The sequence below is a fragment of the Sphaeramia orbicularis genome, chromosome 3 (assembly GCF_902148855.1).
Source record: "Sphaeramia orbicularis chromosome 3, fSphaOr1.1, whole genome shotgun sequence".
Lineage (NCBI taxonomy): Eukaryota > Metazoa > Chordata > Actinopteri > Kurtiformes > Apogonidae > Sphaeramia > Sphaeramia orbicularis.
The window spans coordinates 63,211,503-63,235,318 of NC_043959.1; the positions used below are offsets into that span (position 1 = coordinate 63,211,503).

At 32.9% G+C, this 23,816-nt stretch overlaps 1 protein-coding gene across 1 annotated transcript; it reads left to right on the forward strand.

The window, feature by feature from the left end:
• The first annotated feature begins 239 nt into the window (after positions 1 to 239).
• LOC115437066 (guanylyl cyclase-activating protein 2-like) lies at positions 240 to 14,324 on the forward strand. The gene is made up of 4 exons (XM_030160155.1): positions 240 to 488; positions 1,114 to 1,263; positions 3,215 to 3,323; positions 13,842 to 14,324. Exons 1-4 carry the CDS (start codon positions 291 to 293, stop codon positions 13,967 to 13,969), a joined length of 585 nt encoding a protein of 194 aa, XP_030016015.1. The 5' UTR covers positions 240 to 290; the 3' UTR covers positions 13,970 to 14,324.
• Positions 14,325 to 23,816: the final 9,492 nt, after the last annotated feature.

Genomic DNA, 23,816 nt, shown 5'->3' on the forward strand with positions numbered 1-23,816 from the left:
ATTTTTGTTTTTAATCTATCTATCTATCTGAGCCTACAGACTCAGAGCCTATATTTAAGAGTTTAGACTAGACACACATTTAACACCAAATCTAATTAAGTCAACAGAGGAATCCCCACCAGTGTACTTCCTGCTAATCCTGTGCCCGCCCATGTCACCTGTTTCATGCGTAACCTGACCTCTGGGATTCCTCACTGTTAAAACACCCACGGGGACCAGAGGCCAGTTTGAATGTGGTAAGGAGCGCTAAAGCCAAACAGGACTATGGACTGCTGATTTCCAAACCAACCATGGGCCAATCACAGCAAACAGAAAACACTGAGGAGATTGATATCAAGGCACTGCAGGATATGTACAAGAAGTTTGTCATGGAGTGCCCGAGTGGACTACTGTTCCTACATGAGTTCAAGCGGTTTTTTGGTGTAGACCCAACGGGAGAGGCGTCTGAATATGCGGAGAACATGTTTCGAGCATTCGATAAAAATGGGGTGAGAGAGTATTATGAAGTGGATTAAATTAAATACTAGGGCTGTGTACTGGCATGAATCTGGTGATACCATACAAATCACAATACTAGGATCCCCATATGATATATCATGATACTGTTAAAAAGAACTTCTTTTTTTATTATTATTATTATTTCCTTAAAGAATTGAATTACACCAGAAATATGCACAAATACTAAACACATTTTTATTTGATCTAATGTTCTATCACCAAATGTTCCAACTGTGTTCAAACTGAAATTCTGTTTTCCAGACATTCCAGTTTCAGATCCTGTTCAAATGTTCACATTCTATTAGTTCACAACTAACATCAGAACAGGATTTGAGTTCAGTCCCAACAAAGGGGCTAACATTATTGAATAAAAGGGTGTTAAATTATTATAAAGAAAAACAAAAAAATCAAAAATCATCCTCCACAATTTCTGCATTTGAATTAATACCTAAAAATATCAATACAGTACTTTTTCATATTGATACAGTATTGTGAAAGGAAATATCACAATACATTGCAGAACCAATATTTTCTTTCACCCCTATTAAATCCTGTCCATTTCAAGTAAGTTCTGGAAAGTCAAACTCATGTCTGTTTTTTTTTTTACTTTTACAGGACAATACTATTGATTTCTTGGAGTTTGTGGCTGCGCTGAATCTAGTTTTTCGAGGAGATCTGGAGCATAAACTACGCTGGTCCTTCAAGGTGTACGACAAAGATGGAAATGGTTATGTGGACAAAGACGAGCTCCGCTCCATCATTGATGTAAGTTCATTCCTTGGGACACATAAGGGATAAACAATATCTATAGTTGCTTTTTTTCTTTATCAAATGCAGTAAGTAAACAACTAGCTTGAGATGATGAATTTACACCAATTTACCTCTGAACAAACAGCATTCATTTGTAACCCACAAAAAAATGTATTAAATGTCACAAAGTAATGAAAATACTGAGTCAGTATCTCAGATATTCATTATTATGTCCATTTACCACATTAAAATATTACATACATATGGCAAATTGATGAGCTACCTTTTTAAAACAACTTGGTACAAATTTTCTTTTCTTTTTCCTTTGCACAAATAAATCCAAACTGATCCTTCCATGAGAATAACCCCAACTTTCCCCACATGCCACTCTTTTGACCTACATCCCTACTTAATCAGATCACATTTTAAAGAACTTTTAAGTAGTCAGTGGATCATGATGTGTTAGTTTTATTTACTTTACATGTTTTTTTTTCTTTCTTTTTTTTTTTTTAATGTAAAGGAAATGCTACAGAAGAGACAAAGACAAAATCCCACATCCATGTCCAGTTGAGTCTGCCTTTCAGTCTCTTATTTTTTAATCTTAAATTCTTAGAAATGATATTTATAACTAACATAAATATGTTTAACCCATAAAGAGACCCCAACATCCATCACCAACCAAAACCATCTACTAAAAATGTTTAATACTTGTTGATTCATTAATTCTATCAACACATGAAAATAACTGGTGTAAAATACAGTTTGTCATCTTTTCATGGTCATCAGATATGACCATATTTGGACGCTCAGAGGCTCCATAGTTATCGTGGAAACACCGTCATCTTCTACAACATTGATTCGCCAGTAAAACCCATGGAGTTGGATCAATGACAGTGGATGGAATGCTTGGTTTATGTTCAATTACTGATATATTTTACTGAAAAGATCCCTTTTTCTGCAGTTTCCTCTGTTTTTGATATAATAACCCTCAAATTTATCTGAGCTTTTGTGAACAGGAATAGGAAAATGCCCGATTTGTACTGATAAAATACGAAATACAGAGGATAGTATTCTAAATAAATGGTAATAAATCACTTAAGAAAGGTTAGATATTGAGAGATGACATAAAAGTAACTCTGGGTCTTTATGCGTTAATATTACCAGTGTTTATTAAAAAAAAAAAAAAAAAAAAGTACATTTTAAGGATAAGGACAAATTTTAAAGTGAGCGATGCTTAAGATTTAATGGGATCTATAGGCAGAAGTGGAATATAGTAAGAAGAATTAGGTTTTCTTTTCTTTTTCCTTTTATTTATTTATTCTCTTTTTATTGAAAGAATTTAGATTTTTACCAACATTGAAAAAATAGACAGATACACAAACTACACTACAAACAAAAAGTTAAAGATATTTTTAATTTTTGGACACATTTTTTTAGTTTCTATTCTTGCACAGTGCTTTTTACTTTTTTGTGTGTGAATTGAATTGAAACACATTTTTATTATGACCACACATAGTTTTATTCACAAATGGCAAAAATGACACACACACAAAAAAAGAAATATCCTTAACTTTTTGTTTGTAGTGTATGTACATCCTGAGAGTGGGTGTAAAAAAACCAAAACATTTACAGCAGCTCATTATTGTCTTGGCATGCAGGATTTCAGAGTAAATAATCAGAATTAGGTTTTCATTAGTGTATAAGCATCTTAAAATTAGAACTTAGGAATGATTTGTTCAAAAGTAGTAGCCAAATAATTCTTTTCTTTTCTTTTTTTTTTTCTGTTTTGTATTTATAATTTCCACATGTGGGTTCTTCTTCCCACTTTAATTTCTAAGGTGGGGTTTTTCAAAATGGTTTTCAAATGTAGCTCCAATAACAGATGCCACTAAATTCTACAAAATACACTTTCAAAAGTCGCTTAAAAAAAATCACAAAGCAATTAACAATTTGTCTTTCTTTCTAGAGCATCTATCGGGTGAAGAAAGGCCCGAAGACGGACATAAATGAAATGCAGCTGACACTAGATGAGGTGGTGGATCGAATATTGGAGGCTGTGGATGCAGATGGAGACGGTAAACATTTAGAGTAACCACATGTCACATTTATGGATTAAATATAGGTGTTGGGAACAGAGAGCATTTTGCTGTTGTGCATGTGGTGAATCTGAAGCAGTGTTTTTAAACCATGGGGTGGGGACCCCACATGGGGTCGCCTGGAATTCAAATGGGGTCGCCTGAAATTTCTAGTAATTGATAGAAAAAAAACTTATTCATGAAAAATATATGTTGAGTTGACAGAGACAATCCCAATCCATAACAGACAAACTGTGGTTCTGTTTATCTGTGGTTCTGTTTGTGTCACATGTTCACTGTGGTCAGTTTCAGATGCTGCAGCTCTTTCATCATTCATAGTTTCAGTTCTTGTTTGTTCAGTATTAATTGTCCTCCTTGTAAATCCCAGCTGGACTGACTGGACAGATCCTGAGCCTTTGTGCAGTAATCTACACCTGGATTTACTGCCTCTGTCCACAATAACAGACATTATATAGACTAAATGTCCACAATAATAGACATTATACAGACTAAATGTCCACAATAACAGACATTATACAGACTAAATGTCCACAATAATAGACATTATATAGACTAAATGTCCACAATAATAGACATTATATAGACTAAATGTCCACAATAATAGACATTATATAGACTAAATGTCCACAATAATAGACATTATACAGACTAAATGTCCACAATAATAGACATTATATAGACTAAATGTCCACAATAATAGACATTATACAGACTAAATGTCCACAATAATAGACATTATACAGACTAAATGTCCACAATAATAGACATTATACAGACTAAATGTCCACAATAATAGACATTATATAGACTAAATGTCCACAATAACAGACATTATACAGACTAAATGTCCACAATAATAGATATTATACAGACTAAATGTCCACAATAACAGACATTATATAGACTAAATGTCCACAATAATAGACATTATATAGACTAAATGTCCACAATAACAGACATTATACAGACTAAATGTCCATAATAATAGACATTATAAAGACTAAATGTCCACAATAACAGACATTATACAGACTAAATGTCCACAATAATAGACATTATACAGACTAAATGTCCACAATAATAGACATTATATAGACTAAATGTCCACAATAATAGACATTATACAGACTAAATGTCCACAATAACAGACATTATACAGACTAAATGTCCACAATAATAGACATTATATAGACTAAATGTCCACAATAATAGACATTATATAGACTAAATGTCCACAATAATAGACATTATATAGACTAAATGTCCACAATAATAGACATTATACAGACTAAATGTCCACAATAATAGACATTATATAGACTAAATGTCCACAATAATAGACATTATACAGACTAAATGTCCACAATAATAGACATTATACAGACTAAATGTCCACAATAATAGACATTATACAGACTAAATGTCCACAATAATAGACATTATATAGACTAAATGTCCACAATAACAGACATTATACAGACTAAATGTCCACAATAATAGACATTATACAGACTAAATGTCCACAATAACAGACATTATATAGACTAAATGTCCACAATAACAGACATTATATAGACTAAATGTCCACAATAACAGACATTATACAGACTAAATGTCCACAATAATAGACATTATACAGACTAAATGTCCACAATAACAGACATTATACAGACTAAATGTCCACAATAATAGACATTATACAGACTAAATGTCCACAATAATAGACATTATACAGACTAAATGTCCACAATAACAGACATTATATAGACTAAATGTCCACAATAATAGACATTATACAGACTAAATGTCCACAATAATAGACATTATATAGACTAAATGTCCACAATAACAGACATTATATAGACTAAATGTCCAAAATAATAGACATTATACAGACTAAATGTCCACAATAACAGACATTATACAGACTAAATGTCCACAATAATAGACATTATATAGACTAAATGTCCACAATAATAGACATTATATAGACTAAATGTCCACAATAACAGACATTATACAGACTAAATGTCCACAATAACAGACATTATATAGACTAAATGTCCACAATAATAGACATTATATAGACTAAATGTCCACAATAATAGACATTATATAGACTAAATGTCCACAATAACAGACATTATATAGACTAAATGTCCACAATAATAGACATTATATAGACTAAATGTCCACAATAACAGACATTATACAGACTAAATGTCCACAATAATAGACATTATACAGACTAAATGTCCACAATAACAGACATTATACAGACTAAATGTCCACAATAATAGACATTATACAGACTAAATGTCCACAATAATAGACATTATACAGACTAAATGTCCACAATAACAGACATTATAGACTAAATGTCCACAATAATAGACATTATACAGACTAAATGTCCACAATAATAGACATTATATAGACTAAATGTCCACAATAACAGACATTATATAGACTAAATGTCCACAATAATAGACATTATACAGACTAAATGTCCACAATAACAGACATTATACAGACTAAATGTCCACAATAATAGACATTTTATAGACTAAATGTCCACAATAATAGACATTATATAGACTAAATGTCCACAATAACAGACATTATACAGACTAAATGTCCACAATAACAGACATTATATAGACTAAATGTCCACAATACTAGACATTATATAGACTAATGTCCACAATAACAGACATTATATAGACTAAATGTCCACAATAATAGACATTATATAGACTAAATGTCCACAATAATAGACATTATATAGACTAAATGTCCACAATAACAGACATTATACAGACTAAATGTCCACAATAACAGACATTATACAGACTAAATGTCCACAATAATAGACATTATACAGACTAAATGTCCACAATAATAGACATCATATAGACTAAATGTCCACAGTAATAGACATTATATAGACTAAATGTCCACAATAACAGACATTATACAGACTAAATGTCCACAATAACAGACATTATACAGACTAAATGTCCACAGTAATAGACATTATATAGACTAAATGTCCACAATAACAGACATTATACAGACTAAATGTCCACAATAACAGACATTATACAGACTAAATGTCCACAGTAATAGACATTATATAGACTAAATGTCCACAATAACAGACATTATACAGACTAAATGTCCACAATAACAGACATTATATAGACTAAATGTCCACAATAATAGACATTATATAGACTAAATGTCCACAATAATAGACATTATACAGACTAAATGTCCACAATAATAGACATTATACAGACTAAATGTCCACAATAATAGACATTATACAGACTAAATGTCCACAATAATAGACATTATATGGACTAAATGTGCACAATAATAGACATTATACAGACTAAATGTGCACAATAATAGACATTATATAGACTAAATGTCCACAATAATAGACATTATACAGACTAAATGTCCACAGTAATAGACATTATACAGACTAAATGTCCACAATAATAGACATTATACAGACTAAATGTCCACAATAAGAGACATTATACAGACTAAATGTCCACAATAATAGACATTATACAGACTAAATGTCCACAATAATAGACATTATATAGACTAAATGTCCACAGTAATAGACATTATATAGACTAAATGTCCACAATAATAGACATTATATAGACTAAATGTCCACAATAATAGACATTATACAGACTAAATGTCCACAATAATAGACATTATATAGACTAAATGTCCACAATAATAGACATTATATAGACTAAATGTCCACAGTAATAGACATTATACAGACTAAATGTCCACAATAATAGACATTATACAGACTAAATGTCCACAATAATAGACATTATACAGACTAAATGTCCACAATAATAGACATTATATAGACTAAATGTCCACAGTAATAGACATTATACAGACTAAATGTCCACAATAAGAGACATTATATAGACTAAATGTCCACAATAATAGACATTATACAGACTAAATGTCCACAATAATAGACATTATACAGACTAAATGTCCACAATAATAGACATTATATAGACTAAATGTCCACAATAAGAGACATTATATAGACTAAATGTCCACAATAAGAGACATTATATAGACTAAATGTCCACAATAACAGACATTATATAGACTAAATGTCCACAATAACAGACATTATATAGACTAAATGTCCACAATAATAGACATTATATAGACTAAATGTCCACAATAAGAGACATTATATAGACTAAATGTCCACAATAATAGACATTATACAGACTAAATGTCCACAATAATAGACATTATACAGACTAAATGTCCACAATAATAGACATTATATAGACTAAATGTCCACAATAATAGACATTATATAGACTAAATGTCCACAATAACAGACATTATATAGACTAAATGTCCACAATAACAGACATTATATAGACTAAATGTCCACAATAATAGACATTATACAGACTAAATGTCCACAATAATAGACATTATATAGACTAAATGTCCACAATAATAGACATGATATAGACTAAATGTCCACAATAATAGACATTATATAGACTAAATGTCCACAATAATAGACATTATATAGACTAAATGTCCACAATAATAGACATTATATAGACTAAATGTCCACAATAATAGACATTATACAGACGAAATGTCCACAATAATAGACATTATATAGACTAAATGTCCACAATAATAGACATTATACAGACTTAATGTCCACAATAATAGACATTATACAGACTAAATGTCTACAATAATAGACATTATATAGACTAAATGTCCACAATAATAGACATTATACAGACTAAATGTCCACAATAATAGACATTATACAGACTAAATGTCCACAATAACAGACATTATATAGACTAAATGTCCACAATAACAGACATTATACAGACTAAATGCCCACAATAATAGACATTATACAGACTAAATGTCCACAATAACAGACATTATATAGACTAAATGTCCACAATAATAGACATTATATAGACTAAATGTCCACAATAACAGACATTATACAGACTAAATGTCCACAATAACAGACATTATATAGACTAACTGTCCCACAATAACAGACATTATACAGACTAAATGTCCACAATAATAGACATTATACAGACTAAATGTCCACAATAACAGACATTATATAGACTAAATGTCCACAATAATAGACATTATATAGACTAAATGTCCACAATAATAGACATTATATAGACTAAATGTCCACAATAACAGACATTATATAGACTAAATGTCCACAATAACAGACATTATACAGACTAAATGTCCACAATAACAGACATTATATAGACTAAATGTCCACAATAACAGACATTATACAGACTAAATGTCCACAATAATAGACATTATACAGACTAAATGTCCACAATAACAGACATTATATAGACTAAATGTCCACAATAACAGACATTATACAGACTAAATGTCCACAATAATAGACATTATATAGACTAAATGTCCACAATAACAGACATTATATAGACTAAATGTCCACAATAACAGACATTATACAGACTAAATGTCCACAATAATAGACATTATATAGACTAAATGTCCACAATAAGAGACATTATATAGACTAAATGTCCACAATAATAGACATTATACAGACTAAATGTCCACAATAAGAGACATTATATAGACTAAATGTCCACAATAATAGACATTATATAGACTAAATGTCCACAATAATAGACATTATATAGACTAAATGTCCACAATAAGAGACATTATATAGACTAAATGTCCACAATAATAGACATTATATAGACTAAATGTCCACAATAATAGACATTATACAGACTAAATGTCCACAATAATAGACATTATACAGACTAAATGTCCACAATAATAGACATTATATAGACTAAATGTCCACAATAAGACATTATATAGACTAAATGTCCACAATAATAGACATTATATAGACTAAATGTCCACAATAAGAGACATTATATAGACTAAATGTCCACAATAACAGACATTATATAGACTAAATGTCCACAATAATAGACATTATACAGACTAAATGTCCACAATAACAGACATTATATAGACTAAATGTCCACAATAATAGACATTATATAGACTAAATGTCCACAATAATAGACATTATATAGACTAAATGTCCACAATAATAGACATTATATAGACTAAATGTCCACAATAATAGACATTATATAGACTAAATGTCCACAATAATAGACATTATATAGACTAAATGTCCACAATAATAGACATTATATAGACTAAATGTCCACAGTAATAGACATTATATAGACTAAATGTCCACAATAACAGACATTATACAGACTAAATGTCCACAATAACAGACATTATACAGACTAAATGTCCACAGTAATAGACATTATATAGACTAAATGTCCACAATAACAGACATTATACAGACTAAATGTCCACAATAATAGACATTATATAGACTAAATGTCCACAATAACAGACATTATACAGACTAAATGTCCACAATAACAGACATTATACAGACTAAATGTCCACAGTAATAGACATTATATAGACTAAATGTCCACAATAACAGACATTATACAGACTAAATGTCCACAATAATAGACATTATACAGACTAAATGTCCACAATAACAGACATTATATAGACTAAATGTCCACAATAATAGACATTATATAGACTAAATGTCCACAATAACAGACATTATACAGACTAAATGTCCACAATAACAGACATTATATAGACTAAATGTCCACAATAATAGACATTATATAGACTAAATGTCCACAATAATAGACATTATACAGACTAAATGTCCACAATAATAGACATTATACAGACTAAATGTCCACAATAACAGACATTATATAGACTAAATGTCCACAATAACAGACATTATACAGACTAAATGTCCACAATAATAGACATTATATAGACTAAATGTCCACAATAACAGACATTATATAGACTAAATGTCCACAATAACAGACATTATACAGACTAAATGTCCACAATAATAGACATTATATAGACTAAATGTCCACAATAAGAGACATTATATAGACTAAATGTCCACAATAATAGACATTATACAGACTAAATGTCCACAATAAGAGACATTATATAGACTAAATGTCCACAATAATAGACATTATATAGACTAAATGTCCACAATAATAGACATTATATAGACTAAATGTCCACAATAATAGACATTATACAGACTAAATGTCCACAATAACAGACATTATATACAGACTAAATGTCCACAATAACAGACATTATATAGACTAAATGTCCACAATAACAGACATTATACAGACTAAATGTCCACAATAATAGACATTATATAGACTAAATGTCCACAATAACAGACATTATATAGACTAAATGTCCACAATAACAGACATTATACAGACTAAATGTCCACAATAATAGACATTATATAGACTAAATGTCCACAATAAGAGACATTATATAGACTAAATGTCCACAATAATAGACATTATACAGACTAAATGTCCACAATAAGAGACATTATATAGACTAAATGTCCACAATAATAGACATTATATAGACTAAATGTCCACAATAATAGACATTATATAGACTAAATGTCCACAATAAGAGACATTATATAGACTAAATGTCCACAATAATAGACATTATATAGACTAAATGTCCACAATAATAGACATTATACAGACTAAATGTCCACAATAATAGACATTATACAGACTAAATGTCCACAATAATAGACATTATATAGACTAAATGTCCACAATAAGACATTATATAGACTAAATGTCCACAATAATAGACATTATATAGACTAAATGTCCACAATAAGAGACATTATATAGACTAAATGTCCACAATAACAGACATTATATAGACTAAATGTCCACAATAATAGACATTATACAGACTAAATGTCCACAATAACAGACATTATATAGACTAAATGTCCACAATAATAGACATTATATAGACTAAATGTCCACAATAATAGACATTATATAGACTAAATGTCCACAATAATAGACATTATATAGACTAAATGTCCACAATAATAGACATTATATAGACTAAATGTCCACAATAATAGACATTATATAGACTAAATGTCCACAGTAATAGACATTATATAGACTAAATGTCCACAGTAACAGACATTATACAGACTAAATGTCCACAGTAACAGACATTATACAGACTAAATGTCCACAGTGAAAGACATTATATAGACTAAATGTCCACAATAACAGACATTATATAGACTAAATGTCCACAATAATAGACATTATATAGACTAAATGTCCACAATAACAGACATTATACAGACTAAATGTCCACAATAACAGACATTATACAGACTAAATGTCCACAGTAATAGACATTATATAGACTAAATGTCCACAATAACAGACATTATACAGACTAAATGTCCACAATAATAGACATTATACAGACTAAATGTCCACAATAACAGACATTATATAGACTAAATGTCCACAATAATAGACATTATATAGACTAAATGTCCACAATAACAGACATTATACAGACTAAATGTCCACAATAACAGACATTATATAGACTAAATGTCCACAATAATAGACATTATATAGACTAAATGTCCACAATAATAGACATTATACAGACTAAATGTCCACAATAATAGACATTATACAGACTAAATGTCCACAATAACAGACATTATATAGACTAAATGTCCACAATAATAGACATTATATAGACTAAATGTCCACAATAATAGACATTATATAGACTAAATGTCCACAATAACAGACATTATACAGACTAAATGTCCACAATAACAGACATTATACAGACTAAATGTCCACAATAATAGACATACAGACTAAATGTCCACAATAATAGACATTATACAGACTAAATGTCCACAATAATATACATTATATAGACTAAATGTCCACAGTAATAGACATTATATAGACTAAATGTCCACAATAACAGACATTATACAGACTAAATGTCCACAATAACAGACATTATACAGACTAAATGTCCACAGTAATAGACATTATATAGACTAAATGTCCACAATAACAGACATTATACAGACTAAATGTCCACAATAATAGACATTATACAGACTAAATGTCCACAATAACAGACATTATATAGACTAAATGTCCACAATAATAGACATTATATAGACTAAATGTCCACAATAATAGACATTATATAGACTAAATGTCCACAATAACAGACATTATACAGACTAAATGTCCACAATAACAGACATTATATAGACTAAATGTCCACAATAATAGACATTATATAGACTAAATGTCCACAATAATAGACATTATACAGACTAAATGTCCACAATAATAGACATTATACAGACTAAATGTCCACAATAATAGACATTATACAGACTAAATGTCCACAATAATAGACATTATATAGACTAAATGTCCACAGTAATAGACATTATACAGACTAAATGTCCACAATAATAGACATTATATAGACTAAATGTCCACAATAATAGACATGATATAGACTAAATGTCCACAGTAATAGACATTATACAGACTAAATGTCCACAGTAATAGACATTATATAGACTAAATGTCCACAATAATAGACATTATATAGACTAAATGTCCACAATAATAGACATTATACAGACTAAATGTCCACAATAATAGACATTATATAGACTAAATGTCCACAATAATAGACATTATACAGACTAAATGTCCACAATAACAGACATTATATAGACTAAATGTCCACAATAACAGACATTATACAGACTAAATGTCCACAATAATAGACATTATACAGACTAAATGTCCACAATAATACACATTATACAGACTAAATGTCCACAATAATAGACATTATACAGACTAAATGTCCACAATAATAGACATTATATAGACTAAATGTCCACAATAATAGACATTATACAGACTAAATGTCCACAATAACAGACATTATATAGACTAAATGTCCACAATAACAGACATTATACAGACTAAATGTCCACAATAATAGACATTATACAGACTACATGTCCACAATAACAGACATTATATAGACTAAATGTCCACAATAATAGACATTATACAGACTAAATGTCCACAATAATAGACATTATACAGACTAAATGTCCACAATAATACACATTATACAGACTAAATGTCCACAATAATAGACATTATACAGACTAAATGTCCACAATAATAGACATTATACAGACTAAATGTCCTCTAACATTAACATTTATTTGCAACATAGTATTGTAAACTATTACATGCTTAAAAAAAAAAAAAAAAAAAATCTCTGTTTTGAATGTGTGGGGTCACCAGAAATTTATGATGTTAAAATGGGTCAAGAGCCAAAAAAGGTTGGAAACCACTGATGCAAAGCTTTGTATGTTTGTGTGGACAGGTCAGATCACTGTGGATGAGTTCATTAAAGGGGCGCAGCAGGAGCCCTGGCTGTTAAACCTGCTGAAGCTGGACATGAACCCGGCTACATGGGTGATGGAGCAGAGAAGAAAAAGTGCACACTTCTGAACAAAAGGCCTTTTCATGTCAACGAGGGGAGAACGTTCACTTCTGCGCACACTTCTGACTTGTAGTCTGTATTTACACACGTCACACCTGGAAGCAGAATTCATGTTGGATCCAAAGTGTGTAAGTTTAGTCTCTAAACATTATCATTATGCATCTAAGCAACAATAGAAGTTAGTCACGTCTTTGAAAACAGTATTACCACATACTAATGCACAAAAAACATAACCATTACTTGTTCTTCCCATATATATTATTTGACTTTTATAAATGTAAACATGTGTATACACTGTTTATCAAAGCCTTCTGATTTAAAAGTGTCAACATGTAAATAATAAACTACTGTGTCTGCTTTTTATAATATTATGTCTTTGTCTTCTCATTTGTGCTCATACAGAACATCTGGACCTATTAGTTTCAAATACTTTGTGACTCACAGGTGTCACACATGTGGCCCATGGGCCAAAACCGACCCGCCAAAGGCGCCAATCCGGCCTGTGGGATGAATCTGTAAAATGCAAAAATGACACTGAAGATATGAACAATTAAGTATGTTCACATTCCACATCAAAATCAGAATCGAAATCAGCTTTATTGGCCAAGTATGTGAACACATACAAGGAATTTGGCTTTGGTTTTTACATTGCTCACGACATACAGTTCCGACACGAACCCAGAACAACATGAACCCAATCACCTGTGGACCCAGACCAGTGTTTTTCAACCTTGGGGTCGGGACCTGGGGTCGCCTGAAATGTCAGATAATTGAATGAATGAATGAATGAATGAATGAATAAAAAAAAAAAATAAATGGTGAGTTGACAGAGACAATCCAAATCCATAACAGACATGACAAACTGTGGTTGTGAAACTGCAGCACTGTGCTTCTGTTTGTGTCACATGTTCACTGTGGTCAGTTTCAGATGCTGCAGCTCTTTCATAACAAAGTAAAGCGCTTTGGGTGTCTAGAAAAGCACTATATAAATCCAATCCATTATTATTATTATTATTATTATTATTATTATTATTATTATTATTATTATTATTATTATTTCATAATTCATAGTTTCAGTTCTTGTTTGTTCAGTATTAATTGTCCTCCTTGTAAATCCCAGCTGGACTGACTGGACAGATCCTGAGCCTTTGTGCAGTAATCTACACCTGGATTTACTGCCTCTGTCCACAGTAATAGACATTATATAGACTAAATGTCCACAATAACAGACATTATATAGACTAAATGTCCACAATAATAGACATTATACAGACTAAATGTCCACAATAATAGACATTATACAGATTAAATGTCCACAATAATAGACATTATACAGACTAAATGTCCACAATAATAGACATTATACAGACTAAATGTCCACAATAATAGACATTATATAGACTAAATGTCCACAATAATAGACATTATACAGACTAAATGTCCACAATAACAGACATTATACAGACTAAATGTCCACAATAATACACATTATACAGACTAAATGTCCACAATAATACACATTATACAGACTAAATGTCCACAATAATACACATTATACAGACTAAATGTCCACAATAATACACATTATATAGACTAAATGTCATTTAACATTAATGCTTATTTGCAACATAGTATAGCAAACTATTACAGGATCAAAAACAAATTAATTTTAGCAAAAAAAAGTCTCCGTTTTGAACGTCTGGGGTCGCCAGAAATTTGTGATGTTAAAATGGGGTTAGGAGCCAAAAAAGGTTGGAAACCACTGACCTAGACATAATATAGACACACATTCAACTAGAGACAAGGACAACAATGGGTTGAGATTTACAGCGGATTTATAATGTAATATGTACAAAGTGCAAATTGGAGTTTTTATACAGTGAGTGGATCCGATCTATTAAAAACATGTTTATGTATATACAATTTACAGTGGGCTTTATACTGTAATATGCACACAAAGTGCAAATTGGAATTTTTATACAGTGAGTGGATATGTACAGTCTGTAAAAATACATGTTTATGTTTATATTATAGTAGTGCAAATAGTCTGAATATTTTACATAGTGCAAATTAGTCAGTTTTACACTGTAACCCCATTCTTTGTATTTACTAAAATGCTTTAATTACAGTATACTTAAATGATTTCAGTTTTATTCCATTACTATAAAATGTTCAGTATTTTCTACTAATTTGTAGGCATAGTCAAAAATATGAGCAAGTTTCAGTTGAATGGATTTAAATCCGTTTGAGTCCTGACCACACCTTTGTATCTGTGCAGTGCATTGTGGGTATTGTTGCTGTAGTTGGGTTAGGGTGAGAAAAATGTGTTGTTTTTCTGTGCAGGGTTCAGTGGGTTGTGCTGTTAGTGTTCATTTGGACTGAATGTGTGCGTGTCAGTGTTTATTGGCCTTTTTGTGTTTGTATTTTTGTACAGCTGCACCAGGAGTCACAGCCACAGAAACAACTGTGGGTTTATTGTTCACGTAGGATTATTTTAGTACAATGTGAAATTTTAAGTTTTACAAAATTAAAAGCACTCCCTGTACTTGCAAATTACGTGGAGCTAACTTCCTGTCTAACTTACATCCATGCAACAATATATTAAAGGTGCAGGAGACTTTGGTGTCCAGTGTTTCCTCAGGTCTGTCCATCCTCAGTTTCATTCGTCTGTTGGTCTGTCTGTCATTCCTCAGCTGAATCTCTGTCATTACAGTGAACAGTTTCTTCGTTCCATCCACCACAAACAAACCATGTGTTTACATTCAGAACTGGGAGGAACTGGGCATCTGAGGAATTTAGTCGTGACGTACACTGTGGGAAAGGGAGGTTCGCACAGCCACCTGGCAGCAGCAGCGCAACCATATGGTATTATATGGATGAAACAAACACGACGCAGAAACGGCTGAAATGCGGAAACGGCTGGAGGAATATGCATAGAGGGAAGGGAGCTCCTGCCGTTTCCGCCTCGTGTCTGTTCCAGCTGCCGCTGTCAGGTGGCTGAGCGAGCCTTCGCTTCCCAAAATGCACATTGCAACAAAATTCCAAAGATTCCTGAGTTTTACAGATTTGATGAAAAATTGGTCATGAAAGTCTCCTGCACCTTTCAGTTGAATAATTATACAAAGCAATTTATGTTGCAAAAGACTTCAATTTAAATCAACTTGGAATTGAGTCCAATGAACTGATGATATTCAGTCTAATAATTATACAAAGCTACTGACATTGCCACAAATTTTAAGTTAAATGAACTTGGCTTTTAGTGTTTTGTACTTAAAACAGCAATTTCCATTCAAATCAAGTATTTAAGTTTAATACACTTAAGTTTTCATTACTCATTACTTAGATTTTTTAAGGCAACTGGTTTACTCAATTTTTTGGAAGTAAACTCAACTTACCTGGTTTTCCAGTGTATACAGAGTGCAAAACAGAAGTTTGTGAATTGGAGTCAGGGAGATCCTGACACTGGATGGCTCCTAAAGTGGGAAGTGTTCATTAGACTAACCCTAACCCTAACCCTGGGGTAAAACTGCTCTTGTCTCTGCTGTGTCAGCGTACAGTGCTCTGTATCACCGGCCGGAGGGAAAGAGTTCCAACAGGCTGTGAGTGGGGTGTGATGGATCTGCAGCCATGTTTCCTGATGTCAATTCAGACCAGTATGAGCTCAAGCAGATCAGACTAGTAAAATAATAACATAATAATACTGTATAGAAATAACTTTTTCTTCTTTGTTTTAGCAAATATGAACAACCTGAAATGTCTTACGTGCAGTTTAAATAATATTCTGCCTGTTAATAAATGTTTTGTGCCTTTGTCGATCCACTGTGATCTGTAAATTATAATGTACATGTTTAAATGATAAACTAAGGCATAATATTGTTAAAATTGCAATTATGTTTCTTAAAAGACATTTCAGGATGTTCGTGTTATTCACATCTGTAAACTGTATATCTAAACTGTAGATGTAAACATTTTCACAATGTAATGTAACTTTTTTCACTGTTACTGTTTAAGTGGGCCCGCTCACCTCAGATCATATTGGGCTGAATGTGGAATCTTGACAAAAATGAGTTTGACAGTCCTGGTTTAACTGCTGTCAGGAGTCAGTAAGAAGTTTTAATGTTTCATCTCTGTTAGTTAAATATAATGAAATGAAATGGAATGAAATAAAATTAAATGAAATGAGAGTTGTAATATCAGCCCTTCTGTCACCACATTCAGATGGGTAGAAAAATACACAGGAAACACTACATTTTATTTATTGCCACATGACAGTCTTAAATGCATGAATTTATATGAATTTAAAGAAACTTGCTCATTGTATTAATATTAATTTTAAGAAATTTGATTACTGCACTTGTATGAATTATGTATTTAACCCATAAAGACCAAAACATCCACCAGAGACCAAATTATCTACTGATCTTAACTGTTTAATACCTAATGATCCACTAATCCTATCAATACATTTAAGTAATTGGTGTAAAATACAGTTCTTCATCTTTTCATGGTCATCAGATATGACCCATTTGGATGTTCAGAGGCTCTGTAGTTACCATGGAAATACTGTCATCTTCTACATTGATTCTCCAGTCAAACCCATGAAGTTGGATCAATGACAGTGGATGGACACACTGGGTTTAGGTTCAGTTATTGATAGACTGAACTGAAAAAGTCACTTTTTCTTCAGTTTTCTCTGTTTTTTAATATAACAACTCTCAGCTTTAATCTGAGCATTGATGAACATCTACATGATCATTGAATTAAATATATGAAAATAGATGATTTTCACTGAAAAAATGTCAAATGCATAGGATAATATTATAATAAAATGGGGATAAACCATTTAGGAAAGGTTAAATAGAGAAAAATTAACACAAGGTCACATAGGGTCTTTATGGGTTAAACACACTTCAACTTATTTAAAAGTTACTGATAACATGAGATAACTTGCATTACCTGTCATGTGATATCGCAGTTAGTATTCTATGGAAACAGCTGTGTGTCATGACCTGTCCCATGTCAGATGAAGGCTTGTGGCTCCAAACGTCATTACTGTGGTGAATAAATATTTTTTGGGAGCTTACACGTTGTGCAGACTTCATGTAATTCTTTTATCCACTGCTTTTTTTTTTTTTTTTGGATCCTGCACACCTTTCAGCAACTGAAAGTGTGTGTCATCACCTCTTTTCATTGTAATATCAGACCTACATACACACCTGACACTTTGGATAAGTTAAGCAGTGAAAACGGTTTACAAACAAGTGTCAGGACGTAAATGTTTGTGTATCAACAGCTTAAACCTCCACCCCCACAGCGGTGAGCCCAGGATTTACCTGTGGATTTACCCATGGATTTACCATAAGACCTGTGCACTTAAGGACAAAGGGACTGAAAAGTGGGTGAGGTGATTCTAATCAAATCCACTTTGGATCAGATTTAGGGAATATGTTCTGATGCCTACATAAAACAAATGTTCAGGTGTTTCTATTCTCTGCCGGTTTAAAAAGAGAAGGGCTTAAACTAATCTGTAGAACATTGCTTAAGCGTCATGGAGAATGTAGAATCAAGGGCAGAGATGCTTTGATACACTTTTTTTTTTCTCTTTTTAACCTTTCTTAAGTGATTTATCACCATTTATTATATTATTATCCTCAATATATTACATTTTGCAGGCAATTTTTGTATATTTACAGGGTGTGGAAGCAAAATGTACAATGAACATTTAGTTGTTTTTTCTCAGCAGACACTACGTCAGTTGTTTTGAACCCAAACATATACTGATGTCATAATCATACCTAACACTATTATCCATACCTTTTCACAAACTTTGGCCCATATGAGTAATCAGGAAAGCAAACGTCAAAGAGTGTGTGATTTGCTGAATGCACTCGTCACACCAAAGGAGATTTCAGAAATAGTTGGAGTGTCCATAAAGACTGTTTATAATGGAAAGAAGAGAATGACTATGAGCAAAACTATTACCAGAAAGTCTGGAAGATACTATTAAAGAAGAATGGGAGAAGTTGTCACCCCAATATTTGAGGAACACTTGTGCAAGTTTCAGGAAGCGTGTGAAGGCAGTTATTGAGAAAGAAGGAGGACACATAGAATAAAAACATTTTCTATTATGGACATTTTCTTGTGGAAAATAAATTCTCATGACTTTCGATAAACTAATTGGTCATACACTGTCTTTCAATCCCTGCCTCAAAATATTGTACATTTTGCTTCCCCACCCTGCACTCAAAAAATGTACTCTTTGGATGAACTTAAAAAAAACATGGAAAGAATTTCCACATGATTAAATTTTTTACATTGCACATTAAACATTTCATTTGGTCCAACTACAGGTACCTAGGTTGGTTTAACTTGATTTACCTAGGCCCATTCAACTCATTTGCAAGGGCTGGATCCAACTTAATTTACTCAGGTTGGGTTAACAATTTAATAACGTTGATCCAACTGTTGCGTCTTAAGTTGCTCCAACTTCAGTTTATCGAGTTGGCCCAACAAAATTGCTTAATGTTTAAAGAAAGACATTTAATCATGTGGAAATTCTTTCCATGATATAATTAAGGCAATTCTAAGTACTACATTTGAATTTATACTCAAAAAGGATACTTCCACAATGTCTACAGTCTACTTGGTCACAAGTGTGTAAACATACCACAAGACAAAGAGATGTCATAAACTATTTTTAAATTGTAAAGGCAGTACAGTTGCACACTTTTAATGAAAAACTGAATACAATGCTTATTTGCATTTACAACCTGCTACAAACTGAGTTTAAAACAGTATTTTACACTTGCAAACAGCAAATGAAATGCATCACTTCTGAAACAATTAAGAAAACAAAAATTCAGCACTGTTCCCCCTAAATCAGCGGTCTTTAACTGGTGGATCGAAAAGTGTGTGGTACAAAAAAACAAAACAAAAACAGGCAACAGGTTCACATTGTTTTAAATGTTTAAAGTTTTAAAGTTTACTTTGCTAGTGAACTTAGAACACCTCAACAAAAGAAAGGAAACCAAAAGGGCTTTCCCTCAGGTGAGCAAAACTTCTCAACGGGAAAGAGCTGTTTTAAGGGCCTGAACTTTTGCAGATAGGCTGTTCCCATCAAGCTTAAGGATTATTTTCTGCAGAGTTTCAAATGTATATTTTAGTTCTGGGGGGTAACTCAGGTTCAGAGAATACACAAAGGCAAGCAGGATGGCCAATGCAAAAGGTACATTCTCAGGGCTTAAAATTAACTTTTTGACCTAGGAGCACTGTGCTCCTAACCCTAAAAAGTTAGGAGCACAGGCTAAAATCTAGGCGCACCACTATTATATAAAAAATTTGGAGAACAAGCAAAACTCTTGGCCATACCAAGTAATATTCCTATATGTATTTAAGCAATGTTAACAACCTAGAATAAAGTATTTGAATAGAGTATGACAGAAAAAGCTTACATTGACACAGGTGCAAAACAATTGTCAATGTGTGGTATATACTTTAGTTGGTTCTTGGAGAAGAAAGACGAATCACACCATTATTTGCAACAACCAACTTTTTTATTTCATGGCCTAAAGGCCCTTAGGGGCCGTTTACACGGCGTCGGCTTCAGTCGACTCCGGGAAGATTTCATGGTGGATTAGCCTTCTGTTACCATGGAAACGGTGCCTAGAGTGCCTGAATCCGGAAACTTTTGATACCAGGGTCCAGGGTGGAACGTTATCGATACGCTCCGCATTTCAGCTCCGTGTTAACGCGAGTCGGAGCGTTCCGGGGTAAAATATGACGTCACCGCATGCGCGCGCAGCCAAGAACCGCCAGTTAACCCACTCCAGGCCAGTTGTTGGCGGTAATGCGCCTCCAAGCTGGTTTGCCAGCCTCTATGACACAATAAAGCTGCAGAAAAAGAAGGAACAACCACAACAACAATGGCCGGTTTCAGAACAACATACGTGCTGCTAACTGTGCTCAGCTCGTCTGTCCAGACACAGAAGTCCTGCGTCTTTGTACGACCACTCGCCATTGTTGTTTGTAAATAGTGTTGTCCGCCTCTTCTTCTTCTCCTCATTTAAAGGCTGTCTAAACCGGAAATTGTTTGTGCGCAGGCGCCTGTTTTACCGCCACTGTTTCACTACAGCTCTACATCGCCAGCTACTGGTCTGGCATGGCCACTACAGCGTATTCAGCCGTCCTCGCGGACTCATGTTAACGCAGATCATTATCATAGCGGCTTCGTCTTAACGTGGAATGATTTTATAACGCAAAGGAGAAATCTTTGCGGAGTGTTGCCGTGTAAACCTACCCTAGTCACTGTGGTCTACACCACGCCTGAAGTCAGGAGATTGTTTCAAACGTCGGTGGAGTTATTTGATCCCTTTGTTTATGCCGCCTGCGCACGCGAGGGGGCGGGGACTAGATTTTCCGCTTCAGTCAGCGGGGCGTGGAGCTTGTTTATTTTCAGCTGATGAGTTACTTCTGCAGCCATTATTCTAGGCGCACGTATTAATTTTCGCTCATTTTTTTATTGGCGCACCGTGCGATCGTAACCTCAAAAACAGTCGCACTACCGAAATTTTCAGGCGCATGCGACCGTAATTCAGTCGCAGTCACGAGCCCTGATTCTGCTACTCACTGAGGACTGTCACCCCCTCCAGAATGATTCCAACATCCTCTGGGGCATCACTGGGCTCTGGACTGTTGTGTCGAATGACATAGATGCCGTAGACGGTCTCTGCCATGGCTGCCTGACTGTTTTCATCATCCGCCTGTGACAAAACAAATAAAAAGAGATTTTTTTAACTGGTGTTCATTACATCCCTTCTCATGAAATTTATTTTGAAACTTTACTGTAAAACAGATGAAATTAGTACATATCAAATCATCAAAACAATTTATGACCACCTGATATTACATTTCCTAGGTCTTTAAAAGCCTATCTCTTACAAATTTTAAAGCTGATAACCCACAAGGAATCCCTATTGATTCTTAAAGTGATAATTTCCTTACTAAAGATAAAGGTAAATTACTATACCTTGTATTCTTTCACCAGCTTTTCTGGATCTTCGTTAAGGTAGACACACAGTCCCTTAAGGATGCATTCTCGTCTGGCATCAATCCCATCGTTCTGCAGATCAGAGAATAAAAACAGACACGCATACATTTGAAACACAATTTAAATAAACCAGTAGAATGGGTTTCGCACATCAAATGAAAAATAATATTTATTTAACTGAAAAGTATACTGAAAGCCATTTTTGGTAGAAGATTTGCTATTTTAAAGTATACCTTCAGGATTTTTGAACCTGGGCTGTATTTGGGATTGGCCAGCAGTGCAACTGAATGATAGGAACCAAAATAAGGCCAATCGGCGCTGTATTCACTAAGTTTAAGTTTTGCTTGAAAGCTGAAGTAAGTCTGAACGGGGATGTGCAATTTCTGGTTGTGTAAAAAGTATGCCAAAAAAATTGCTTGTTTTGCTACTAACAGGCTCTGATTGTTATAATAAGTGTCACAGAGACAACCTGTACCACTTTATTTATGTGATGTCGCTTTGTGCCCCTGTTCACATCCTGTTACAAGTCTGTGTTAGGGGTGAATGTGTGGAGCTGCGGCTGCCACCAAGTTTCTCTTGTTCTTCCAGAACATACACTTTTAGTGGCATACTTCTAACACAAACAGAAATTGCCCGCACATCCCCGTTCAAACTTATTTTATCTTTCAAGCAAAAATTAAACTTAGTGAATACAGCACCGATCGGCCTGATTTTGGTTCCTATCATTCAGTTGCACTGCCGGCCAATCCTAAATACAGCCCAGGTTCAAAAATCCCTAAGTTATCCTTGAACCAGATAATGACTTTTTC

What these genes read in the sequence shown, in the direction of transcription:
- LOC115437066 (XM_030160155.1), top strand. Translation starts at nt 291, where the DNA reads ATGGGCCAATCACAGCAAACAGAAAACACTGAGGAGATTGATATCAAG. An exon ending in AGCTCCGCTCCATCATTGAT is followed by an intron (nt 1,264 to 3,214) that starts GTAAGTTCATTC and finishes CTTTCTTTCTAG; the next exon opens with AGCATCTATCGGGTGAAGAA. An exon ending in TGTGGATGCAGATGGAGACG is followed by an intron (nt 3,324 to 13,841) that starts GTAAACATTTAG and finishes TTGTGTGGACAG; the next exon opens with GTCAGATCACTGTGGATGAG.